General features: G+C 62.2%; 1 protein-coding gene across 1 annotated transcript in view; it reads left to right on the top strand.

Moving 5' to 3' along the window:
* Window positions 1-6944: 6944 nt before the first annotated feature.
* HMCN2 (hemicentin 2) overlaps window positions 6945-14010 on the top strand; it is a 56257-nt gene continuing 49191 nt past the window's right edge. Inside the window, exons 1-9 of the mRNA XM_068914987.1 lie at window positions 6945-7195; window positions 8837-8907; window positions 9951-10109; window positions 10401-10523; window positions 11987-12158; window positions 12554-12660; window positions 13016-13136; window positions 13236-13499; window positions 13703-13847. Of these exons, the coding sequence (XP_068771088.1) occupies window positions 6952-7195; window positions 8837-8907; window positions 9951-10109; window positions 10401-10523; window positions 11987-12158; window positions 12554-12660; window positions 13016-13136; window positions 13236-13499; window positions 13703-13847 (1406 nt within the window). The 5' untranslated portion in view covers window positions 6945-6951. The remainder of the gene's footprint in view (window positions 7196-8836; window positions 8908-9950; window positions 10110-10400; window positions 10524-11986; window positions 12159-12553; window positions 12661-13015; window positions 13137-13235; window positions 13500-13702; window positions 13848-14010) is intronic.

Raw genomic sequence — 14010 nt, 5'->3', positions numbered from 1 at the left:
CCGCGCTCGGCCCCCGCCGGGCTGCGAGGACGGCCGGGGACGGCCGAGGACACGAGCCGGCGGACGCGGTCCCGGCTCCTTTTCCGTTCGCCGGCGCGCTCCGGCGCGCGTCCTTCCTGGCCCAGCGACGCCGATGCTGTTCTCCCGCCGGCTCGGGGCTCGACCTCCCCGTCTCGCGGGGAAGCCGACGCGGCTGACGGCGGCATCACCTTTCCGAGACGGGCTCGTTCTGCGTCCGGGCGCCTGCCTGCTCCCGCTGCCGGCGCTGCCTCCCCTCCCCGCCGCTCGCGGCTGCCGGAGCAGGGGCCTCTCCCCGTGCGAACTCGCACCGCCTTCGCAGCCGTCGGCCGCGGGAACCGCGCCGTTTCGCACGGCCTCTCCAGTGCCCGCCGGCGCAGAAGGCGGCGGAGGGACGTTCAGGACGTTCTCGCCGCCGTCCCCGAAATGCAGGAGGCGAGACGGTGCCCGGCGGCGGCTGGGTCAGACTCGGCGGCCACGCGGGACCGGCCCGCCGGGGAGGTTGGGGCTCCCTGGCTCGCGCCCCGCGACGCCGGCGGAGGCAGGAGGGACTGAGCCTCTCCAGCTCTTGGCTTGGATTTCTGCCCCGGCCGGCGCCCGGCGAGACTCCAGGACGCGGCTGCTTTCTCTGCGCCGCGGCGCGTTGGGATCCTTCTGCCTTTCGCAAACGCCTCCTCCGTCCGTGGCGCTTGGGGCTGTTCTTTCCGATGCCTGTAGGAAAACGCCTTTCCCCATCCCCGAGGAGCCCGACCTCACGTCCTTGTGCAATATTTTAGGCAGCTGATGCGAACCGCGCGGTTGGCTTTCGGGGAAGAGCTCGCTGGGTGCCCGCCCCAGCCCATAGCGGTGGCGATGTCCCCTGGGGATGTGTCCTCCGGCCCGGCCCGGCCCGTCGAGGATCTGCATCGCCGCTGGTGAGGAAGGCTGGATGCTGGAGGAGCCGTCGCCCTCACTCCCCTGCCTAACGCCACCGGCGCTCGCACCTGGAGGCTCCCCCTCGCTCCGACCTGCTTGGCGGTGCCGGTGAAATGCCCTTTCTTCCCCTGCAACCCTGCTCCTGCCGGCAGCGGCGTAACAGGGCTGCTGGCTGCACCGTCCGGGAGGTCGCCCCTTCCCGGGGACGTAACGCACGCCAAGCGCTCGGAGGTAGCCCGGTCCGTTTTCTTGCTTTTTTTGAGCGGTGCCGCGGGAGCTCGCTCTGCACGCTGGTTTGCCTTGCTGACTTCTGAACAGAAATACCGGCTTTATTCAAGACCTGGATCAATATGTGTCTATGCCTCTTAGCAGATGAACAGGATTTACTGTAGGGCTCGTGGGCCGCGTGTGTGTCGGCCGGGCAAAAGATGGAGCGGAGGGGCACGGCGGCGAGCTCGGCACGTGCTCGTTCCCCCAGACGGCCCCCGGAGCTCCCTGGAGCATGCGGGAAAGTCTGTCCCCGCTTAGGAGATCCACTGATGCACGTGCTTAATTTTAAGACCTCAAACTAGGAGTTTACAGGAACGTTTCTGCCTCTTGTGCAGTTCCTGCCCCTGCGAGTCCCCGTGTTTCGTGGGTGGCTGGTTCCTGGAAGGTGCCACCTCGCTCTTTTCCCTGGAAGCTCCTTTTCCTTGATGCTTTGTGGCCAAAACGCAACTCTTTTAGGTAGATCTTTGCAGTGCCTCAAATTTCTCTGACTCTCCTCTGCCAGACTGGTCCCCTCCTGGTGCCAATCGATGTTTCAAATGAATGTGACACTGCTGTAATTGTCTCTACTGATAAATGATGAACCAAGCAACCTTTAAAATAATACCCAGGCAAATGCAATTGTCATTTGCTCTGACACTTTCCTCTGAAAGGCTTTTAATTTTGCACTAGCTTTGCACCTCCCAGCCCATCGCCTGAAGGACCTGCTGTACTTCAAGCCATGCCCTGTAAATACCCAGGCTCGGGAAGAGACCCGCCGTTTCCCAGAAGAGGCTGAGCTTGCCGCGGGCGGACGCCCAGCTCTCGGCGCTCGCCGCCGCCTCCGGCCCGGCCGCAGCGAGCAGGCGGCGTGGCGAATTGCCGGGAGCCTCGCTGGCCCCGGCGTCCTCCCGCTTTCAGCGAAAGGCTTTCGTTTAACAGCTGTCAGCAAAGGGACGAGGTGAAACCTGAGTTGATGACTTAACTGGAGAAGCGGCAAGCTCTGCCCCTCACCCTTCTGGCGATGGCTCTTTCCCGGGAGGAGGCTGCAAGGTGGTCCTGGGCCTCGGGAAACACGGCTGCTGTGACCCGCCGTCGCCGCTGGGGAGGAGCGGGTGCTCGGCTGCAGCGGCGGGTGTTGAGCAGCCAGCGCTGGGCTCGGGCTTGGAAGAGCTTCACTCCGTAGGAAGAACAAAACATGGTGTCCCCCGGACGGGTCCTCGACGTCCCCAGCAGCCCTTCCTCTGCAAACCGCCGCCTGCGCTGCCCGCTGGGTTTTCTGGCAGCGGCTGACGCCAAAAGGCTTAGGGATGTAGCAGTTCCTCGGCCCGACATCTCGGTCATCCCTTACACGTTTAAAAATATTTGCACATTTAAAAGAAAAAAAAAAAGATTTTTGCCTGTATTAGACAGCTGGTGGTGGGTTAGTGAGGACCCTGTTTGGTTTTGTAGGGATGGCACATTTTCCTGGGCGGGAGGTGCTCTTGCTGGAGCCAGGCTGGTGGTGGCTGACATCTGCGGTGGCGGCCTGTCCCCCTCCCTCCCGCGGGCGCTGGCTCCCCACGGCAGGGCCCGGCCGTGGCGTCGGTCCTGCCCCAGCTCTTCGCATGCTGAGCACCTCCAAGCAAATCATTTAGGCCCCAGTGTTCAAACCTGGCTGAGGAGTTGGGAGCCTGGCTTGGCAATGCCTTTAGCCCCTCCTGCAGGAGCACTGAGGGCCCCCACCTCCCCTCGAAAATCATCAGGATCTGCAGCTTCTCTGTGCCAACAAGGCTTGGAGCATCTCACGCTTGGACATGTTGGCCTTAACCTCTCTGTGCCTCAGTTTCCCCATCAGTAAGGCGATCTGGGTGGGCCCTGCCCACGCCGGAGAGTGACGCGATGCCCGTGCGTGAAGGGTGCCGGGCTCGCGGTTTTCAGTGAGTTTTGCGGTGCCCACCGAAAAGCAGGGGCGCGAGGAGCGGGCCGTGGACCGCTGCTGTGGAGCATTGGGTTTACGCCACCAAATGGCTCATTCCAATCTTCTTTATAGATCTGGTCGTTATTAAAAACAAACAAACCACGAGCCCTGATTTGTTGCTCTTTATGATGTTTCCTATCCTCAGTTTTTCGATATGCTGCTGAAATAAAGACTGTTGCAGCTGTGACGTCTGGGGAGGAAAGCCAAAGCGCGGCGATAGGCAGAGGCGAGGGGCCGGGCGCCGGTGACTGCATGGTGTCCCTCCACGACCTGTCATTTGTCCCTGTCAGTGTTGCCCCGATTAAAATGCAGTATCTGTACTTTCCTTTATTTTCATTTTTCTGTTTGTGTGATGACTGTTGCTGCTTTGTAACCATCTGTCCTGGAAGCTCTGGGTCTTATCTGGGCCACGACGTTTTCTCCCGGAGCAAAAGGATTTGGGAAAAAGGATTTTGGAAAAATCTTCCTGGAAGATTTTAAACCGCCCCCCTCCCCCCAATTCATCCTAACAGCACAAACCAGAAAATGAGAGAGAAAAGCGAAGCAGGTTTTTCCACTGGACCAGACCAGGATGTTGCAGCCCCCTCCGTGAGCGATGCCTGCCAGGTCGGTGGTGCGACAGGGTCCCTTACTGGGGTGCCCAGCCTGCGTCCCCTTCCCGGCTGCAGCCACGCGTGGTGGCTCGAGAAGCACCTCCAGCTGGGGCTGGACCGCCTGCAAAGAGCGTTTCCAGCCTGGGCTGGTTCTTGCAAGCTGCTGCTGTACCGGGGGGTCAAATCCTGAACAGGACCGAGTTTGTGCCGTGCGTTTTTGCTTGCAGCCAGGTGCCCGGCTGAGGTGCACCCGCCGGACGGTCCCTGCGGGAGTCTCGGTGGCAGGCGCGCGTCGAGGCAGCCCCAGCGAGGAGCCCCGGCACGGCAGAGCTGCCCCCGAGCTGGGCTCGCCTGGCCGAGGTGGTCCGGCAGGAGCGGCTGGAGGTGCCGGCGGTGGGTTCGGGCGGGCGCTCTGGCTACGCCAGCGGCTCCCCGCTGTCCCAGGACCTTGCAAGGGCTCCAGGGTCCTCGGCGCAGCATGGAGCTCACCCAAGCTCCCTGGTCCCCAGCATCAAATTGGGATCTCAGGGTTTTTGATGGGGGGGGGGATCCGATGTCCCAAGAGCAAGAGGGGACCGGCTTGGGCCGTGCAGTGGTGGCCAGCCCGGCTGGAGGCGGAGGGCTGGGGGCTGCAACGGGGGCGAGGGACGAGCCAGCGCCCTCGGGAGCTTGGGAGGCCGCTTGGACGAGGGGCATCCCTGCGACGGAGCGCGGGTTTGGGCAGGGGGGCTGCTTTGGGATCGCGGTTAGAGGTTAGAGCTGGCTGTGCACTGCGGCGTCCCCCAGCCGGCGCCGGCTCCAGCCCTCGCCACCGCGGGAAAGCCTCTGTTCCCGTCTGTCTCGGCTGCTGCGGCCGCGAGCGCCCCGGGGCCCCCGTGCTGCCCCTCGGCCGAGCAGCCGCAGCCCCAGCCGAGAGCCTGCTTGCGCCTCCGTGCCGCTCGCCCGCCTTGCATGCCCTGCTGCCTTGTCTGGAGACCAGTTCAAGAGCAACCCAAGCGAACAAAAACGGGTTTAAAAACAAACAAACAAACAAACAAACTCTGTGACGGCGGAAATAAAAGCTTAATGACAGTAACGAAGCGCCCGTGGTCTGTGATGTGCTGCAAAGCCGAGCTGGGGAACGCAGGTGCCAGCCCCCGGGGGTCCGCGACGGTCCAGCCCAGGCGCGCGGGGCCATGGATGCTGCCAGCAGCCCGAGCGAGCGGCAGCCAGGTGACGCCGGCGCAAACGGGGGCCAGTGGGGGGCTGCCTGCGGCAGGGAGCCCTCGGGGGCACCCTGGCAGCTGCAGGGCCTCTGCTGACACCTGCTTCCGGGGCTGTGATGAGCTGCCAGTTCTCAGCTCCCACGGGCCAGCCCGAAGCCCTGGGCCATGTCGCCTTTCGAGGGTGTAACGCTGCTCCTTCCACCTCCCTTTGTGCATGCGCAGCTTTTGTTTTTTTGCCGGTCCCTCTTCTCCCCCGCGCGCTTGCCTTTTCCCTTTTCCCTTCGGCAGCGCAGAGGCTTGCGGCGGTCCCGTGCCCCGCTGTGTCATCCCCGTGTCCTCCAAGCCCTGTTTTCCGGGCACCCGGCGCAGAGCTGTCAGGGTGCTTTTGGCATGCAAAGGCCCCCCCCGCTGGGGAAGCTTGCTATTAATAGCTCGTAATTGGGTCTCCCAGCCTGTAATTGCGGTCCGGCCAGCACATCCCCCTCCCCATGTCTGGCTGAGCAAATTGACGGAGGTTAGCGAAGGGGCCGCGGGGCTGCGGGCCTGCGGCGGGCTCTTAACGTGCCGTGGGATCGCGTTTGCCGCTCTGCGCTGCCAAGTCTGCCGGAAACGAGCGCCGCCAGGCCTCGGCGCCAGCGCAGCCTCGTTTGTTTGCTCCCCTAACAAGGGCGACTAATTATTTTCGGGAGTCCAGAGGAGCTGCCTTAACGGGCTGAACAACGCGGCTGTGTTGGCAGGGGAGGTTTTGCACAGAGGCGCCGGGGGGCCGAGGGGGGCACCGGCACGTTTGTCCCCGCACGGTCCAGCCTCCTCGGCTGCGCCAAGGGGAGCCGGCGAGGACGGGCACGGGGCCCCGAAACGCAGCTTTGGGAGGCGGTTTCCCAAAAGACGTGGCTGGCTTTGCCCGGCCTGCTGGGGCTGGGAGCTCCCCGGGCAGGAAGGGGTTAAAGGCACAGGTGCTGCCAGACTGGGAGCACTGGTGTGGGAAGGCGCCGCTCATTTGCAGAAGCTGCTGGGGTTTCCTAGCGCCGGTGGCGTTGCCCGGCGGGCGCAGGAGGGAGCCGCGGCGGCCGGGCCGGTGCCTGCGGGTGCGGGGAGAGGGGGGCACCCCGGAGCGTGCGGCGAGCAGGACGGGGCTGCGGCCCCCCCCGCTGCGCGGCATCACCTGCTGCCTCTCCCGGGGCCCCGGCTGCGCGGGGGTTGAGCAAGAGCGGCGGCGTCTCGCCCCGTAGCAGATGGATTCGCTCAGCCCTTGCCTTTAAGGGGAGCCAGGAAAACCTCGGCCGCCCGCCCCGGCTCAGCTATATGTTCCTTGGCTAGCCCCTCCTCCGGCGCGCCGGGCCGGGGGCGCCCCTTTCCCAGCCCTCGTCCCGGCTCCGTGGTTTTCCCCGCTTTGCATCGCCGGTTGCTGCGCGCCTCCGGCCAGGCTGCGCTGGGCAGCCTCGTCGAGCCCCTTCGCCTGCTCCGAGCCCCCCGGGAGCCCCTTCGGGCGCCGCTGAGGAGCCGCGAGGCGCATCCCGCCCTGGGGAGGCTTGTGGCGGGGGGCCGCTCCCCCGTGGTCCCTCGTGCAGCTGGTTCTCCCCCCCCCCCCCCCACTCTGGCTTTGGCGCAGTGTCCCCGCGAGCGCTCAGCTGCGAGCATCCGCGTCCTCCTCCGACCTCCCGTCCCCCCGCAGCCACCGGGGTGTCCGCGCGGCGCAGAGGAGGGGCGCCGGGCTGGGAAGGGGGCCAGGCGATGGCCGGGGCTTTCGGACCTGCTTCCAACCCCCCGCCCCCCCGCCTCCACCCCGACGTCCCGCAGCTCCCACCCACCTCCCCGCCGCCGGGCTGGCCCAGAAAAGCCTTGCCTTCTCCCCGGCGGACGGCGCGGGCCGCAGCAGGTCGGCAGCGGCGGGCGGCCGGGATCGCCGCCGCGAGGCTCCCGCGCGCAGGGCGCATCCGACGTCCCGCTCGCCACCGGCATCCCAGCTCGCTCGCAGCCGTCCCCGGGCAGCGGGGCGAGGAAGGGGCTGCCCATGGCGTCCGCCGGGGTGCTGCTCCGCGCGGGGGCCTTGGCGGGGCTCTGGCTGCTCCTGGCCGCCGGCCTCGCCGCGTCCCCCGCTGCCGGTGCCACCTTGGCCTTCGTCTTCGACGTCACCGGCTCCATGTACGACGACCTGGTGCAGGTGATCGACGGGGCCTCGCGCATCCTGCAGCGGACGCTCAGCGGCGGCGCGAAGCCCGTCCGCAACTACGCGCTGGTGCCCTTCCACGACCCAGGTGAGCCCGGGCGGGCGGCCGCGGCGCGTCGGGCGTCTGCATCCCTTTCTGCACGGCGCCGATGCCGCGTTGGGCAGCGGGAGCCAGGCTTTCCCCTGTGGGTTCCCGACGCGCTTTCGGGTTGCCTCGGTAAAAGCCCCGCTTGCTGAGAAGCCTTGGTGGTTTGCTGCAATGCCAGAACGGTTTCTCTCCAGCCTGGGCTTTGCCTTGGGGTTTTTGTGCACATCCATAAATATCTGCTGTTCCCTGAAAGTGCCCGGACAAGGAGAATGGGAACGGGGCTTTTTTTTCCCCGTGGGAATGCTGAGAGTGAATGAAAATCACTAAACCCAGACTGTCGCAGCAAAGGGGCGGCGGCGTCTGTCTGCTGTGAGCGTCCCTCGGATAAAAAAAGGGCACCATTGTCCGCGGGATGGGGTTGCCCCATGTGATGGGGAGGGGAGCGGACACCTCCCGTTTCGGCAGCTTTTTCCCGCGGAGAGGCTCTTCCCAGAGCTGGGGGAAGCTGCGGGCCCAGCGCAGAGCTGGTCTTAGTTCCCCATCGCTCTCCAGCCGTTGCATTTGCATGGGAGCGGGGCACGGGGGACTCGCTGGGCTGCGGCGTCTGGCTGCCGGGGTCTGGCTCGGTGCATCTGCTCTCGCCTCTGTTAAGCAGAGAGAAAAGAAACCGGCCTGCGGTCCTTGGGCAAGAGCAGGAGGGCTGAGGGCATGTTTCGGGGCCCTCCCTTACGTGGAGGGAGGCCTGTCTGAAGAGGGAGGGTGCTCGCAGCCAGGCCGTTTGCAATAAGGCAGTGCCGGACGCGGAGGTTACTCTGCCGTCGGTGTGGTTCGGCCAGACCACTTCCCGAGCACCCGCTGAAACTCGCCGCCCTGGGGCGAGATGGGGCCGGGCTGCAGCCCGAGGCAACTGGGGAAACTGAGGCACGGTAGCTGCTTTGGAAATGCAGCCCTTGCCTACCAGGGTGTGGAACGTGGCTTTTTGGAAGACCAGAGCAGCTGTTTTAAAGTGATGTTACCAGGTTGCAATGAACCTGGGGCAAAAAACTCATCTGGGCTGTGTTAGTATCATTCTTTGCAGACAAAGTTGCAAGTGAAGGGATGGGATCGGTCTAAAATGGGAGCAAGCCAAGAGCGCGCGCGATACCCTTGCTAGCATCTCCTAGCCTCTTGTAAGACCCAGTGAAACACCAAGCCGTTAGTCCCGCAAGGGCATTTTAGCCAGGGCAGATACTTGCTAATCCCTTGGGGAGCCTGCGGCAATCCTAAGCAAGCTGTGACTTTGGTAGCCGAGTGTGTCCGAGTGTCCCTGTCCGTGGGTATGCCAGATTATACGTGGCAAAGCCAAACGCCACGTAGCTGCCGAGCTCGGCGGCTGAGGGCAGAGGCGCTGGGGCCCCGCGAGGTCCACGGCGAGGTGCCTCCGGCGGCATCAGTGTGCCTAGCCGGGTGGGAGAGCAGCAAACAGCCGCGTTACTGAGGGTTGTGCCAGCCCTATCCCACAGTTGAACAACCAAAGAAATTTCTTGAAAGCAAGCTGAAAAGGGAGTTTTGAGGCAGGGAAGGTGAGTCGGCTCTCGGCGCGGGCACCCCAAGCGCGCCGAGGTGGATGGGGGCTGACACGGCGGTGCCGTGTGCTTGCAGAAGTGGGCCCGGCCACCCTCACCACGGATCCCCAGCACTTCCAGCAGCGCCTCCAGGAGCTCTACGTCCAGGTAAGCTGCTTCGGCCCGTGGCAGCGTGCCAGACGTCAGGGTGGCCGATTGCTTGGCACGTTGCCCTTAACCCGTGGTGGGAAGCCCAGCCCTGGTGACCCACACGCTAAGGAAAGCTGGTGAGGCATTGGTCCTGGGGTGTCACGGTGGAGCAGTTTCTCTTCTGCAAGTCGGGCATCCTGCAGCTGTCTGGGCTGAGTTGGGCTTGCCAGTAGTTGGCTGCGCTGGGGCAGGAGCGGAGCAGCGCAGGTAACCGGCCCCAGCGCTGCGCTGTGCCGGAGGCGCTGTCCCCGCGGCAAGGAAGAGCCCTCTCGTTTTGTAATTCTTCTCCCAAAGCACAAACGCTTTCCCCAGGAACAGTTGGCACAAACCCTCCATGGAGCCTCATAACTTCTCCTCTAGAAAAGCTGTTTAAGGATTGGTTTTGAAGCATGCTGATGTGCACTGCGCCCTGCCAGCTGAAACACTCTTGGGGGATTTAATCATGTTGCATTTGTCTCTGTTTCTGCCCTGCCTCCCGTGCGCTGTTAAATCCCCCATCCTGTTTCCCTTCAGACGTGGCCTCGTTTTAGCGGGTTGCGTTTGTGTGCTGGCTCCAAGAGCAGGAGGTGTAAAGCCATGGCTGCAAATCATTTCACAGCCCTTCGGGGTGTGAAGCCCAGTGGAGAGGAGAGCTGCTCCTGGCTGTCATCTCTTGCAGCTGGCTGCCTGGGGCAGCTGGGTTACTGCCCAGTTGCCCTTACGGTGATGGGCTGCAGTCACACAAGCATGTTCGCTGAAGGTGACCATGGGAAGCCAGTGGTGCCGCGAGTCCTAATGCATGGTTTAATGAGCCATCACTTAGGATGGAGGAACGGCTCTGCTGTGATCCCGAGTGTCCCTGTGGCATGATCGCACTGCCCTGGTCATGCTCAGCAAACCTCTGCAGCTCCTCTGTACAATCAGCTGCGGGGCAGGATCCCGCTGAGCGTGGCAGGGGTCGCTGGGGCTTGGTTTTGGGCCCCGCTCAGCCTGTGTCCCCCACCGAGCGCTGTGTGCTGCAGGGCGGAGGGGATTGCCCAGAGATGAGTGTTGGGGCCATCAGGCTGGCTGTGGAGGTCTCGTACCCTGGGTCCTTCATCTACGTCTTCTCGGATGCCCGGGCCAAGGACTATGAGCAGCAGGAGGAGCTGCTGCAGCTCCTGCAGCACAAGCAGTCCCAGGTGAGCCCAGGGTGCTGCCCACGGGGCAGGCACTCTCCCCCCGCTGGCGGGATGTGCCCGGGTGCTCATGCAAGAGCCAGCTTATGTTGATCTTGTAGCTGCACGAAGAGCATTTAGCATCTCCCTGGCTGGGCCGTGGCCTGAGCTGGTTCAATGCACCCAGAGTTGGTGGCTGCTGTTAGAAATGCCACCCTGCCCCCTGTGATGGTGGGTGCTGGGTCCATCCGGCTCCCTGTGGTGGACAAGTCTCCATGGCTGTACATGACGCTGCAGGACCCGTCCCTTTGGCAGGTGGTGTTTGTGCTGACGGGGGACTGTGGGGACAGGAGCCACCCCGGGTACCGAGTGTATGAGCGGATTGCAGCCATCAGCTCTGGGCAGATCTTCCACCTGGACAAGCAACAGGTGAAGGAGGTGAGTGCAGGAGACTTGTGGGAGGAGGGACAGGTGTCCCAGCTGGCTTGGGTGCCAACGGGCCTGTCTTGCAGTTGGTGCTGATGGGGAGGGATAGCAGAGTGGCAGCACACTTGGATGCGAAAGGGCTCGGAGCAGCTTGGAGATGCAGCAGGGCGATTCAGATGCAGCCTGGGAGCACCAGGCACTCAGGGAAAGGATTGATTGAGTTTATGCTGTTTCAAAGGTCCTAGAGCGTATATTCTAGTGGAGATATTCTCCACTTTTGGAGATAGAATATCTGAGGAACTTGTGGTCTGACCCAGCTTGGCTGTTCCTGTGTCCTTCTGTTAATCCTCATGGCCAAGGGACCTCCAGATTGCTTTGGGAGCCTCTAAACTCCTGTTCTGGTCTGAAACCAAAGTAGGGGTTAGGGAAGACTGATCTCTCTGGAGCGTGTTCCTGGCTGCCAGGCTGCTTTCATGATCTTTGAGATGAACTGGCTTGTCTGCCCCGTGGCTTTCCCCTCTGTGAAAGGGAGGTGTCCACCCTGGGGAGGAAAGATTGAGAGTGCCGAAGCTGGAGAGCTTGCTTCAGTCTTAACTCCAGGAACAGAGCTGGCACTCTGAAAGCAGGGAAAGGAGCTTCCCCGCTGGTTCTTGTCCTTGAAAATCTTGACCAATGCTTGTGAAGTGCTTGGAGAGCTTGGAGAAGAGCAAAGTGCTTTTCTTCTCATCACGGAACAGCCACTGTGAGCAGAGTCCCCAGTGAGCTCTGCCAGGCTCCCACCCCTTCCCAGCCTCTGGCGGCTGCGTGTTTTAGTGGTTTGTATTCCCACGGGCAAACTACAGGGTAATAATGTATCCGCTCTGAGCGACTGAGCGGGAGCCATCTGGCAATAACAATTACACCAAGTTATTCAATTCCTTTTGAATCGGGAAGCGTGTGTGCTTGTCTCTGCTTGCAGTGAGGCAGGCTCGGTCCAGGCTGCCATCTCCTGCCCTTTCACCCCTACTCCACCCTCGCACTGGCACCTGCCAGCCATAGCGCCTCGGCAGTGGCTTGGGGCTGGACTCTTGCCCTCACCAGCCATTTACCCCAGCCAAGGGTTTGGCCCTTGCCTCTCGACAAGCGGCTGCTTTCTCTCTTCCCCTGCTGAACTGGAGCCGGTTGCAGAGACTGGTGGGACTTGCCAATTCATTGCATGGTTGAGTCGCTCCTCGCGTGCAGCCTGTTGTTGCCGCCTAGGGCAGCGATGCTTGTTGTGGTGCTGGCAGCAGTTTGGTGACGTCTGAGCAGGACCTTGGGCTGCTCCTAGTGGGCTAGGGAGCCCTCCCAGGCCTTTGGGGTCTTGCAGCCATGTCTGAGCCTTGCCCTGAGATCCTGCCCCTGTGCAAGACAGCCTGCACTCAAAACGGCCTTTGAGATGGTAGTGCCTGATGGCAGGTGGGATCCTGAGTTAATTCTCTCCCGTGTGCCTCCAGGTGCTCAAGTGGGTGGAAGAGGCCATCCAGGCCTCCAAAGTTCACCTGCTATCCACGGACCACGAGGCTGGTGGGGAACATACTTGGCCCATGCCCTTTGACTCCAGCCTGAAGGAGGTCACCATCTCCCTGAGTGGTCCTGCTCCGGAGATTGAGGTCCAGGATCCCACAGGTAGGTGCTGAAGAGAGGTGAGTAGGTGGAGGTGATGCTTTGCCCTCTGGACAGTGGGAAATGCTTCCTGGGAAGAGCTCAAAGGATCCCAGAGGTCAGGACAAACCACAGCTGCAGACAGTGGAACTGCCAAACCCTGGGCCGAAAAATCTCAATAACGAGCAATGAGCTGCAAAGTCCTTGTTATGCACTGAAGTGTGTCTGCTCCCCTCCCTTCCAGGTTTGGTTTGCCTCTGGTTTTAGGAGGGTTTCCTCTGCTGTCCCTCTCTTTGGGCTTTGTGCTGCTTTGAGCCTCAGGTGAAGGCCTTGCTGGATGGGGGCTCCTGGCTGGTGATAGAGAAGACTTGGGGAAGGGATTGGGGTTGTCCATCCCAGAGGTTCTCTTGCCATTGCAGGAAAGGTCCTTGAGGAAGGCCAAGACCTGAAGGAACTCCTCAGCATCCCAAACGCCGCCAAGGTGGTGGCCGTGGAGCCCCACAAGCCAGGGACGTGGTTGGTCAAGGTAGGCTGGTGCCAGCCCTGGAACATCATCCCTCTCTGGCCGGGATAAGCACTAAGACTGAGCCTGCGGGGCATCTGTTCCCTCTCCCTTGGGCAGATCTCTCTGAACACCTTGCTGGCAGGCACTCAGCTTTGTCCCGGCACCTATGGATGCTGCCCCCCGACCTGTCTCTTCCCCCAAGTCTAGGCTTTTCCTTTTCTTCCACCTCTGGTCCTGTGGGAGGCAGTGCAGCTGGAATGGAAGGGGCTGACTGTCAGCCTTCCCCGTGCTGCTCTCCTGTCCCTTGTGTGCAGGGTGGGTGGTGTTGCCTCTCCCCTTCTCCTGCCTCCACAAGCATGTCCCACTCTCCTTACAGACCCAGAGCAGCGGCCGCCACTCAGTGAGGATCACGGGCGTCAGCAACGTTAACTTTCAAGCCAGCTTCTCCACCCAGCCTGACTTTGACCCTAGCCAGCCTGATGAGCGGCCAGTGCAGGGTAAGGCTGGCGTTAGCTGGGCTGCAGGTATGCGAGGGCTGCATCTGTGTGTTTTGCAGCTAGGTGTTGCTGCTTTTCCCTCTCTCTCTCTCTCTCCAGGCCTTCCCATCTCTGTGGGGGTGAATTGCACGGGCCTGAAGTCGCCTGGATACTTGCAGGAGATCGAGCTCGTCAACAGCTCGGGCCACCCGCTCCTCTCGGTCCCCATGCGGCGCATCTCTAACACCTCCTCTGGGCAGCTCTGGGTGGGCTCGCAGCTCCATGCACCTCCAGGAGATTTCTTGCTGAAGGTGAAGGGCAAAGATGCCCACGGGTACCCCCTGCAACGCCTCTCCAGCATTGCCTACACCAGTGTGGTCCCTGGTGAGTGCTCAGCCCTGGCCCTGGCTTTGCTCTGGCTCCCCAAAGCCCTCTCAAGATGGGGCCAGAGGTTGGAGAGGAGGAAGATCCCTACCAATAACGGCTCTGGTCTAGTTTTTTGTGGGATACTTTCACCTGGCCTCCCAGTGCGACTCTCGATGGACTGCCAAGAAGCATTATCTATATGCATGTCCAACTACTTCCAGGGCTACCCAAGGTGAACATCTCCAGCAAAATCCAGGCTTACAACCATGAGCCTCAGCTGATCTCCTGCTCTGCACAGAGTGAGATCCCTTTTCGCCTGCAGCTCAGCCGAGGTGGTAAGAAGCTTGGTGAAGGTCGGCTCTTCAGGTGAGTTTGGTTTGGACCCATGCGAGGAGCAGCAGCCCCAGAGCTGTGCTAGCCAGGAGCATGGTGTTATGTTGTCATGGGGTAAGAAGCACGAGTTGGGGCTGGTTGTGTGCTTGAAAGCTGTGAGCATCTCTAGGCAGCAGAGAAAAATTATGAAGGACTC

The sequence above is a fragment of the Struthio camelus genome, chromosome 20 (genome assembly GCF_040807025.1).
Source record: "Struthio camelus isolate bStrCam1 chromosome 20, bStrCam1.hap1, whole genome shotgun sequence".
Classification (NCBI taxonomy): domain Eukaryota; kingdom Metazoa; phylum Chordata; class Aves; order Struthioniformes; family Struthionidae; genus Struthio; species Struthio camelus.
This window is presented reverse-complemented; position numbering and strand designations above follow the sequence as displayed.